Source organism: Medicago sativa, chromosome 3, assembly GCF_051527215.1.
Source record: "Medicago sativa cultivar Bolivia chromosome 3, Bolivia_mono, whole genome shotgun sequence".
Classification (NCBI taxonomy): Eukaryota; Viridiplantae; Streptophyta; class Magnoliopsida; order Fabales; family Fabaceae; genus Medicago; species Medicago sativa.
This window is the reverse complement of record NC_140751.1, coordinates 7,311,118-7,323,718: the sequence shown is the minus strand read 5'-3', so window position 1 is coordinate 7,323,718 and position 12,601 is coordinate 7,311,118. Positions and strand designations below refer to the sequence as shown.

The following is a 12,601-nucleotide window of genomic DNA, read 5'->3' as shown; positions in this document are numbered from 1 at the left end:
TTGTTTTGGTGGTTTTTTGTTCTTTTTCCCTCGGTTGTTCAGCTGTTCGGTTGGCCTGTGGGCTTTGTTTTGTTGTGTGCTGCTGTTGCAGCAAGTGTTTTTAGGTGAGTTTTGGTTGGTTGGTGCCGAGGCCGGGTTGTTTAGCTGGTGATGCTGCTGTAGACAGCTTTTGGTGTTTTATGTTCCTGTTTTTGTTGTTGTAATAGGACTATAGGGTTTTTTTTTATCGAGTGGTAGTTTGGTGGAGAGGTGTCGTCCGTTACAAGGCTCTCTTTTGTGTAAGTCTTTCTTCTCCTATGCGGGTTAAGTACTCATTGTGCTAGCCTTGCTTAATATATTTGCTGATTAAAAAAAAACATGTTATTTTACCGTCAAATAAAAATAATAAGCTTAAAGCCCCATCATGGAAGTTTCGACAATTATTATTTTGTTGATGTTCTTAAGTTCTGAACAATTTCAAAATTGAAAAGGAAGTTGCAAAAATAACACTAGCATAATATATAAGAAACTCAAAGCCTATAAAACTTTATTATCACATCAATGTTAATAGATGTAGTCAAATAGAGCTTGACAGGAAGCCTAGAAAGAATGTCTAGCATCAGATGGAACGAGAGAGTGGGAGGCATCAATAGCATGCTATGATTATTACTGACTTTGAAGAACCGGCGTTGTTGCCCTGGATACGAAACATCATTTGTGGCAGTGGCATTGGAAGAACAGTTAGCTTATGAGAAGAGAAACAGAGCATAGTTTTGGAAATGATGTTTTATGTTTAGTGAGTATTGTACTGGTTGTGAATAGTTTGTTGTCGTTACACGAAGCTTTGAGTCATGTCAAGGCACTCTTTGAGTTGTAACTGATTTGGTTCATAAATTTTCGACACTAGTTCATTGCATTATATTACTAGTAGAGAGGAACGAGTAACAACTCTCAAAGATTTTGAGACGAGAAGTTTCTATGAAGAGGTCATTCAATTTAGAAGTAGCCGGAGGTTTTCATGTATTAGTGAAATATGAATCGGAGAGGAGCAGTGATTATGCTGCTGCATTTTTTTATTGGATAAACGACAAGGTTTTCTCTTTTGATTATGCAGATTTTAGCTTGTTTTGTAAATAAAAAATTGTTAAGAGGGAGCTTTGATGCACAATAAAGTTGTTGTCACGTGAGTGAAAGGTCTAAAAATAGGATAAAGCAGCGTACAATGCACCAAGTGGTGGGACCCCTTCCCGGACTCTGCGTATGCGGGAGCTTTATTGATCCATGCTGCCCTCTTTTTTGGGAAAAAAATTTGTTATATTTTGTCCTTAGTTAGCTGAATTATATTTGGGTGTGCTTATTTCAATTCATTAGCTAGTTTTGCGTTAGCTGAATTATATTTGGGTGTGCTTATTTCAATTCATTAGCTAGTTTTGCCTTTGCATAATAACAAAGAACCATATTTACCAAGAAAAGCTTTCTTTTCAATAGTCCACATTCAAACGCAATCCTTTGAATATTGATGCACCCAAATCCTATCTTAAAATCCACAAATTATTATTGAAAGAAAAAAAGAGCACTGAAGTCTTAACCATGGCTATTTATTTCTAAATTTTTCCACCCCACACATCGAATATTTTGAAAGGCTATCTGAGCTTTAGAAGCTATACACTACCATGTTACTACTACAAAATACCCCCTTTAATAGCACTCATTTTGAGCGTTTAATAGCGCTTGTGAAGTGCTAAGAAAGCCCCCGCTATTATAGGTCAGAACCCTATAATAGCGCTTTTAAAAAGCTATTAAAAAACAGTGTTTCAATAGCGCTTTCACAAAAGCGCTAATATAGCCTTATTTTTGTGCTATTTATAACAGATGATTCTTAGCATTTTCCGGAAAGCGCTATCTTACTTATCCCCCCTTTAATAGCACTTTCAGAAAAGCGCTAATAAAAGTCTCTATTTATTTTTTTATTTTAAAAGTTACATCTACAACTAAATGCATCATAATAAGATACTGACTAGACAAAAAATCTATATTCTTATCATAAACACTAGTCATCCATTAATAGAAATAAACAACAATAATGTGTTGATCAGAAACTTAATTACAAATGATATCTAATGTACACTTGAATAAAAATGTAAAGTCCGTGCACAATACATATATATGAACGATGACAAACCTAAATCATTTATCCATTGTCATAGGCCAACTGTTGAAATTATAGTTGGCAGCCCGTTCTATATAATGAAGTCTTAATTAACTATCATCAAGAACTGAAACTAAAAAAGAACATAAGACAAATTTTACCATAAACTTTCAATATCCAACTTCAATGTCTTTACTCAAGCATTTCTCTTAACCATCCCATGTGCCACAAACCCAATTCAAATTCTTATTGCTTGTCAATCTACAAACAAAAAATAGCAGAAAAGTTGGATGAGAAATTATAACAGCTCTCTCGAAGCCATTTTTCTTAATAAAAAATAATGTTCAATCTCGTAAAGATTAGTATGTGTAAGTTAAGCTTTTCATGAAATTTTATGCAGAATTAGGAGTATCTATCTACACAATATCAGTCAATGAAATTTACTAATAATCATCATTATAAGGACAGTTCATCCATGCCAATGATCTGTAATGAACTCTTATATATTTAGATACAATATGATAGTCTTATGATACTGTGATAAAGTATTGTTGATAAAAAAAATTAAATTGGTAAGCTATAGTATTCAAAATTTAAAATATAAGACACACTTTTTTAATGTAAGGGACCAAACCTCTAAGTATGAAAAATGACATAAGCTGCATCAGTCAAGGAGTTGTACAAAATTGGTAACCAAGTTCTCTGTAAGAAGAAGCAAACAAAACAACTATATTGCAAGTAGTTCAACAATTTTTATTATGCAGTATTGATTAAATGTCATCATAAAAAAACTTTATAGCTTTTGTTCCAAATCTCACAGGATTACAAATTTCAATAAGACCAAGGACAATTCATCAATAGGAAGAAACATGAATATTTATTGAAAACCATTCTAGTTGAATTAATCCCAATATCTCAAACAAAAATCTAAAGTATCAAGGAAGAGCATAAGTTACCTGTTATGAACCATTGAGTCTTCAAGTGGAGCACATACTCCCATAACCACTACATCAGGAAACACATGTTGATTAGTACAATATCAACACCCTTCAACAAACTCAGACTTTTTAGCATTTTTTTTTTTGCTTTTAATAATGTTTTCACAATGCTTTCAAACAACACTGAACCTTAATTATATTAGTAATTGAATTTTTTTGTATATGAAATCATTTAGTGTAAGGTTATAGTGTAAGATTAGGGATTAGAGAGACACCTAAACCAGTGATGAGACAGGAAGCAACGACGAAGCCAACTCCTTTTCGATTTCAACTTCTAAATACTTTCTCACTTCCAAATTCTTATCTACAATCAATTCATATAGAGAAAAATCAAAACGAAACAATATTTCAAAAAGAAAATCTAACAAAATCAGACAGAGAGAGAGAGAGAGAGAGAGAGAGAGAGAGAGATTTGAGGTTTATTTACCTTTTCTTTGAAAGGAAGAGACGAGGGAAAGAGGCATTCAGGCAATAGAGAAGATGACGATCAAGAGAGAAGACAACATGTTCTGTTTTAGAGATAACTTACAATGAGCATATACAAGTTCATTAATAACAACTCCTTTGACAAGAATAAATGAAGAAAAAATGGAGTAGTGTCTAACCTGCTAATGGTGGAAGCTTCTTTCCATAACATTCAATTCCTTCACAAATAAAAGCCACAAATATATTATTAATAAAAATTAAAAACAAATGTCAAATACTCAATAGAAAAATACTAGAATATAAATATTACTCAGTAAACTATATACTCAAGACTTTTGTTAATAGCTACCAAAAGAAGACCATCCTCAATTGAGTGGAAGGGCCATTAGGTGCAGTGTGACCTCGGCTACCCAAATACTAGTATCTGCTCTCAATTAGAAATAAAAAACATGCACTCAACAGTCAACATACACAATTTACCTTCCATCTCAATTTAAAATCATTTAACAAATACAATTTTATCAGTGTATTTGAATTATATCACTAACTCTACATGTACAGGTTATTAATGTCAACCAATGATCAAAGATTTAGATATATTGGAACAATTGAGGGACAAACTAAAAATGATTTATTCTTTTAAATATACCTACTAAAGGGATGGAATCATACTCTAAAGTCAGTTCAAAATAGTGTGAGATTTTTTCCTCAAGCAAAGAAGCTTTCATCATCCTCCTCTTATTCTACTACTATGGTTTCTAATTCTTCTAAGAGACAAAAGGAGAAGGCAAAGCAATCAGAGGAATGTTTGAGGAAGGTCATATACTTGAGTTGCTGGGGTCCCAATTAATTAGAGGAGATCGTGGAAAAAAATTTTAACTCTATTCTTTGATCTTTCTTCACGTATAGTGCAATATTGAAAGAGGTTATTGTAAATTATGTTTAATTGATGAAGATAGCAACCTTGAACTTCTCTCAAATTCATTATTCTAACTATGCTTCATAATACCCATGTTCTTTTTAACCTTAAATCAATAAAGAGAAGCAAGTAAACCGAATGAACAAAGTAAATAAATTTGAGATGAAAAAAGAAAATTTACGGAATACATTTCAGATTAATAAAATTTTAGTCTGTTCAATTTAATAATTTCATTAATATTTTCAAATTATAACATCAAAAATCTTGTTGGTAATAAAAAGTTTACTAAAATTATAACTTCAAAAATATTTTATTAATCTGAAATTTTAAAAATATGACCACTGTGGTGATATTGCTGACTTATTAGTTAGACACATCAAATTGGATATGGAATAGATCAAGAAAGAAATTAGATGTGGAGAGCTTAAATTGTTATCACCATATAAAAATAACTAAATAAGAGGTCATGATTTACTTGTGTTTTTCTTCTTCGAAAGAAAAAAAAAAAAGAAAACAACATAATAGTTTCTTTTTCTTCCATGAAGAACAATATAGTTTAGTATCATGCAAAAACAGAGAACATGAAGCATAATGAAAACATAGAACATAGAAATGAAATAAACTAACCTCAATCAGAGTTAACAACACTAACAAGCTGAAGAGAAACTATTTTTTCCACTCCCAAATCTATAAAAATAAACAAGGACATATAATTTAAATTTTACCCACATCAGATTTTAAAAAGAAAATCAATAAAAATATGAAATAAGCTTTGTAGACAAACAAAGATATATCTCCAAATCCAATAATAAACAAATAATTGATGGGTCAGTGGAACAACAATACAAAGAAAATAACAAAAATTGTGAAAGATAAAGAGAATAGTTACTTTGACAAGACGAGAGCAGGTGGTGAAATTCGGCGGCGGCGACGAATTGAAGAGTTCGGCGGTGTTCGATGGCATTTATGGGTTGGATGGTGTTAAAAGAGTTATGGGTTATGGGGTTTCTGAGTTATCGATCTGATTTGATTTGGGGTTTAAGATTCAACGATTTGTCTTCGATTTGTGTTATGGGTTCAGGATTTGTGTTCCATTTGTGTTCGATGGGGTTTCTGGGTCCGATGGGGTTTATGGCAGAGATGAGACGAGTGAGTGATTGAGGAGATGCGTATGTGATGGAGGAGAAGAAGAGTTCATGATTTGTGAGTGATGGAGGAGATGAGTTCATGATTTGTGAGTGATGGAGGAGATGAGTTCTGAGTTCACGATTTGTGGAGGAGATGAGTGAGGTGTGGAGTTTGAGTTTGGGTTGAATATTCTTCGTGAAAATGAAATCTAGCATCAGCCTTTTTTTTTTCTTTTTAATATTTTGATAGCGGAAACATAGCGTTTAGAAAAAAACGCTATCTGAACTACCTCGAATAATAGCGTTTGATGAAAAGCGCTATGGTTCCAAAGCTAAATAATAGCGTTTTTCTAAAAGCGCTATCTAATCCATGTTTTTGACTAGTTTATCTTAGCGCCCGACTAAAAGCGCTATAAAAATCATGTGTGTTGCCTTTTTAATAGCATTTACGCAGAAACACTATTAAAATTGTGCTATTAAAGCCAAAATTGTAGTAGTTGTGAAGCATAGCTGATCCATTCGATCATAATATAAATGGTAAAAGCATTCAATATTTCCTATGCATACAAACTAGCTCCTTGTTTGTAACATCCTTGATGAGCTTGGAAATCTCACTGAGCTTGTAGATTTGGATATTTCAGTGAACATATATTTGAACTATCCCTTCTTCTATTTGTATCCTTCCTTCTTATGCTTCGAGTTCTGCAGCTTTACAATTACAGCCTTACAAGTGAAATTCTAAATGCAATTAAACACTTAACATCACTTAACATGTTTTCTCCTTACGGCAATTTTGTAAGTTGACATGTCCCAATGAAACTACGACAGTTCTCTCGAGTGGCTGTTCTTGATTTGTCAGAAAAAGTTGTCTGGTCCTTTTCCATCACATGTTTGTAAACTGTTATATTTTCTTGTTTTTTATTTTCTTGTGTTATGCCAGAGAGCTACGCACATTTCTCTTAAGGTTTCATGTCATTTATAACCATTTAAAAGGATTGGTTGCTAAGTGACATTTATGTTTACCACGCTTTTCAATCATTGAGTAGTAACAATTTTACCGGACCAATTCCAGAGAATAGTGAAATTCTAGAAACTTGCTGAGTCCTACTCCTAGCATGTGGACAACTCACATAGGAGCACCTCTAGTGTTTCAACTTAAAATAGTAAGATCTTCAAATTCCATGGTAAAACATATAGTGGAATATGATCACAAAAACCATTTTAATCCTTCAAATTTGTATCAAATTAGTATCATCTTAGGTATCTTGTCTATTAATATTGTATAAAATTACTGCACTTAAGATAGTTGCATTTACAACCCACCTCCCATATTTCCAAATCATCACATCATCAAATCATTTCTATATTCAATCTTAGCCTCGAATAAGTATCAGTTTATAATCCCAAAGATGAAGGATAACATTAAACATTTAAGCTCCAATTTACTGTTGCTTTAAAATTGAAATGTGAACAAGAAAACGACCTCTGCATCAATAGCAGTGGATGCCACTGATAGGCAATTTCCATCTCTGTCATTTTTATGCAATAAAACATGTTTTAAGATACAAAAATCAGTAGCAGGTGTGATACAAAATTCAATTAAAAACTCAAAACTCATCTGAATACAAATTATTGCTTGTATTAAAATGGAATAAAATGCAAACTCAATACTACTTTGTTTTAATGTTCAATAGGACTCATATAAGCTGCTTTGTGTCCATGCTTTAAACACCTGTTCTCTGCAACAAGTAGTGCAATATAACAAACAATGAGAGAAAATAATTATCATACAAGAAACTAATATTTAAAAAATTCAACCAACAACATTACTAAGATTATTTCAACTTTTAAGCACTTTGTTGAAAAGTTTCGATCAACAATGTTGAAGAAGCAAAGTTTAATATAGAATTTGATACTTGATGGTGTATCTAGCAGTAGTCTTAGGGAAGTCAGTACCATTAACATTGGATTGAATGACAAATAAATTGATACCAACATATGCATGAGTAGTAAATATTAATCCCATGCTTGAGATACAAATTCATTGACTAAGTTTCTACATAAGCCGGAAGCTCTAATGATTGCAACCTTTATACAATATTTGTAGAGTAATTAACTAGAAAGGATTCACGTTGAAAACTGCTATAGAAAAACAATTATTTAAGTGGTATCTAAATGTCGAAACGTGTTCAAAGAAAGCGGTACCTAAATGTTGAAACATGTTCAAAGTCAGAAGAAAAGGTTCTCATAAGGAAAAAAGAGCACATTGACATGGTTCTAATGTTCTATTGGAAGAGTCATAGATATCATATGTCTGTTTACTTATATATTTAATTAAAATAATAAATTGAAACACCACTTAATTATAAGAAGAGACATATAAACCTTATCCAACTAGTTCATGATCGTAAACTTCTTATTCACACCTAAAAAATCTTGTAACTAGCAGTACCACCTTGTACTTCCTTTAATCCATTAAAAATAGCTTCCATCTCGTTGCTAATATTAACATTACATATGTGGTAGAAAATCAAATGACAAACAATTTAATGCAATTCATGATTGTGAACTTTTTAAAATATAGTGCAAGATATGAGAGAATCAACAACTCAAATTAAGCAAAAACTATTGAAAATAAGAAGTAATGTTGAACCTATAGATTCCATCATCCATTGATTACCTATTATCTAACAAGTCACCAAGAATCGGATGAGGCATAACATAAATAACACAAATAAAAAACTAACCATATATATGTTGCAATTGAGTCCATGCTTAAGGTGATATGAGACTCTCAATGTAGACTGTTGCGATTGTACGCTGATAGTTGTTTTGAAATTCAGGCATATTCAAAGTGCCAGTTTTGAAATCATAAACAACCAACTTGATATAGTCACATTCAACCTCAAGCTCATGACACTCCACCAACAGTTGGTCATCTTCTGAAATATATAAAGCAATATCGGCTTTTAAACCCCAATTTTGCAGGTTAGGAATAGTGTACAATTTAGTCCAAGATTCTTCAATTCCATACTACTTCATAATCCAAACATCCCAATATATATGACTGCTTGCAAAGACACACAAGCAATTCCTCGGCACACCCAAGGTCCACCAATAATTCTTATTCTCGGAATCAGGTAGGTAAAGCTATTGATATGACTCATTCTCTAAAGCAAGAGAAAGAATGAAGCCATAGAACTATATGAATCTTCCTCTATAAACCAATTAATAGAACCACTAACAAATGTTCCTGAACCACAAAACCTCCCCACACGGATGTTGTAATAAGATGGAATGTCCTCCATTCTTCTCCAATATTCAGTTCCCCAAGTATAATGAGTTCACTGCAATGACCCTTATACTTATCAATTAAACAATCATACCCAAAGCTTCTGAAAACACAGGTGCGGATTTTCCAAAGCAGGCATGGAAGGGTTCCACAAAAAAAAAGAACCATTAATGAGTTCACCACAAAACATGCCATCGCAAGAGCAGATTGCCGTCACGTAGTCATATCGATATGTGATACTATTCAAAAGGTGTAGTATCATTGTTGCTATTGCCATATTTTTTACCCTTCTTACTCATCAAATTGTGATACAAAGAAGAAAATGAGAAAGTCTCATACTTCTCATGATTTTTTTCACTGAAACATCCATCTTTTCATGTCCCAAAAAGTTTCTCTTCTTGAACATTAAAAGAATCATCGTCTGAGCTAGAAACCAATGAATCCTGGTAGATTTCTGATGACACATGATTTAGTATATTCTCTTTTGAATCGCTTTCTTGGTAAATTTGAGTCTCTTCTTTTCATTGTTGCTTCTAATATATGTTTTGGATTGTCCTATTCTTCATTAATTGATTTTGGATATAGTATACACATAGTTGAAGTGCGTGATTCAAAATCTTGTCGGACCAAGCAAAGGATTCAGGCAAGTCTTTTCCTCTCAATTCACCAAGCCATCTCTTAACATCTTTTCAAGAAATAAAGAAACAGTGTCATATAGCAAAGGAAAAAGGACAACTAAGGCAGATTTCTTCTTTGTTGCAACACAAGTTACACATTAATTGAAGGAAGATTTCATCATCTCTTAGCAAGATTTCATCAGTGTCCATCTTCTTATGAATCTGTTATGGACAATTTTTATGGTTGTTCATTACTAGAGGAAAATTACTCTAAAATACTAAAAGCTGCAACTATACTATTCTAACAAACTAATTCTTCATTCATTCATTTGATAATCATTACAATGACCAATCACACTTATTTATAGCTTCAAATCCTAACAACTTAACCTCATGACTTGATGACTCTCTGTCATTACTATGTTTGTAGACACTTTCCATGTAATTTTTTATGGTAGTTCATCAAGATTATGAAGCTAAAAGCACTCAAAAACGAAGATTTCAGGTTGCCAGCGCAAGTCAAAATCGGGCCCTGACCTTCCTGGTTCGGGCGCCGATTTCACAGCACAAAATAGGAAGTTTGAGTACTGGAAAAATTGGGCCCCGACCTTCCTGGTTCGGGCGCCGATTTCGCTGTTTCAGGACGCGAGTTTTCGGCCTTCGGGGGCCGATTTTAGGCACTCGGGGGCCGATTTTTAGCTTCTTATAAATATAAAAGAGGTGTTTCTGAATTAAGGGTTCACGTTTTTTGGAGATAAAAAGACATAGAAACTCAAGGAAAGTGATTTTGGGAGCATTATTGGAGGAGATTCATCAAGAAGAGTTCATGAATTGTTCTTGTAATCTCTCTTTCACTCTTTCTTTTTGTTTAGCTGCTATGTGTAACTAAATCCTCCATTGTTGGAGATGAGTAACCCTAGATGAACATTATTGTTATTTGACCTAATTTTGTTTATTGATGAATTTCATTGAATTGCTTTTCTTATCTCTGTTCTTAATGCTTTTATTGATTGGCCATCTTTAAATTGAATTATGGTTTATATTGTGATACGGAAGTGGAATTTATAAACGCTTGAGATAAGAAATCTTTGCCTTTGTAGTCTAGGAATAGATACAAACCCTTGGAACCAATTAAGAATCCTTGTTCGTTCATGCTTGATTCTAATCTTAAAATTCACTAAGGAATTAGGTGTTTATTTTAGAGTCAACGTTTCTGTCACTAAGGAATTAGGGCACGAATTTTATAGAGGATTCGGTAGCAATTAGGTGAGTCAATTCAATAATGAGAATTAGGTTAATAACATGAAATAAGTCATCTAGTAAAACTCATCTCCAACACTTTTCTCTTTATTAATTTGAACCATCTCTATATTGTTCAATTTCAATTATTGCACTAAAAACAAACCCCGTAACCTTTTGTTCAATTAAGTCTTAAAATACGATTCAATAGTATAACGCAATCCTTGAGTTCGACACTCGGTCTTACCGTTTTAATTTTACTACTTGAACGATTTCGTACACTTGCGAAATACGCCATCAAGTTTTTGGCGCCGTTGCCGGGGATTGCTTAATCACTGTTGAATTTATTTTTTGCTTAATTGAAATTTTTTGCTCTGCAATAAAATTTTTGTTTTATTTTATTTTTGTTGATTTTCTAATGTCGTTTGTTAGTATTATTTTTCTTTGTTGAGATATTTATCGTCCGTAGAGCATGGAAGAATTTGATGATTGTCTTCTTTTACAACTACGGGATGAAACTGAAACTTGTCTTCTAACTGCACAATGTCGTATACTTGAGGGACAAATCATGAGAGATACATTCGAAAAAGATCTCCTTCGGTTTGTTCCTCATAGATTTGATTTTTGTAGAGAAGGACATATGAGTGACACTTTTGATTATTATGTCCCAATGCCGAAAGAAGATCTGTTGGTCGTGGAAGTAGAAGAAGATACGATTTTCATGAAAAATATCAATTGGGAGCAAATTTTACCTACTCAAATTCTTCCCCTAGATTCATATGACGAGAAATTTCATATCAACGATGTTTTGATTGAATTCATGAGTGATAATCATGTTTCGATTGAAACATTTGAGAGTCAATGTGAGAGGTTATTTGAGCAAGTGGTTGAGCTTGAGAAGCTGGAGATTGGAGATAAATTCATTGTTGTGGAAAAGAAAGAAGATGAGGGGGAATCAATAAATATTGAGGCCGATCTAGTTGATAAGGAAACTCAAAAGTCTCAACTTTGGAGAGATTTAGATGTCCAACCAGAAATTCCTCAACAAAACATTTCTCCAAATTTTTTTAGCAACAAGGCAGGGAAAAAGGAAAAGATTGATGAAGTCCTAGATGCCATTTATGCCTTGTTCATTGTTGTCCACTTGAAAATGATATGGAAGCAACATCATCTATTGCTCAAGTTCATGGAGTTCTTATCCAACAAAAGGAAGAAGAAGGATGATGTGTTCTTTGTATCATATATGCCACCTTAACAGTGGTTGATGCGTCAAGCTAATGACATTAAAAAAGCGCTTCGTGGGAGGCAACCCACGTCAGTAAGCAATTTTCTAGATTTTTTTTTTGTTATGTCAGTTATTTGCTTATGTACTTTGCTTCAGTTGTATTTGAGTCAAACGTGAGTAGTGTCTTGGTGCTTATTGATTAGTCCCCTATTTTGTAATGCATCTGCATTTGTTTATTATTGATGAACTCACTTTTCTTGAAATGTACCAGTTTCGTAACAAAGATTCTGCCAATGGTTTGTCAAAAGTTCAAAGGAGGTGGTTGCTTGATTGGATCTTTCAATGGGAAGTGTACGGCCGGACAGAATGCTTAGGCAGCCACAACTTCCAGAAACCTCAACTTGTAAGGTCATAGCCAAATTTTATTTTTCAATTTTTACAAATATGAGTGTTTCCATGTGAATGCTATTTCTAGGGCTTTAGATTTTTCTCTGCTATTGATTGGTTATATTGTGTGCACACTAAGGCAAATTGCTTGTACCTTGAGCCTTTGAAGCCAACTTGAGTTTATATTGAATTATTCCTTTGTTTAAGCCAAGTTGAGCCATTAGGATTAGACCCCTTGTTTCG

At 33.1% G+C, this 12,601-nt stretch overlaps 1 protein-coding gene across 1 annotated transcript; it reads left to right on the top strand.

Moving 5' to 3' along the window:
* Nucleotides 1-11,218: 11,218 nt before the first annotated feature.
* On the top strand, nucleotides 11,219-12,041 carry LOC146935330 (uncharacterized). Its single transcript, XM_085750514.1, has one exon. The coding sequence runs from the start codon at nucleotides 11,219-11,221 to the stop codon at nucleotides 11,999-12,001; it is 783 nt and encodes a 260-aa protein (XP_085606640.1). The 3' UTR covers nucleotides 12,002-12,041.
* Nucleotides 12,042-12,601: the final 560 nt, after the last annotated feature.

Excerpts from the sequence above, each read along its gene's own strand:
- LOC146935330 (XM_085750514.1), top strand. The coding sequence starts at position 11,219 with ATGGAAGAATTTGATGATTGTCTTCTTTTACAACTACGGGATGAAACT.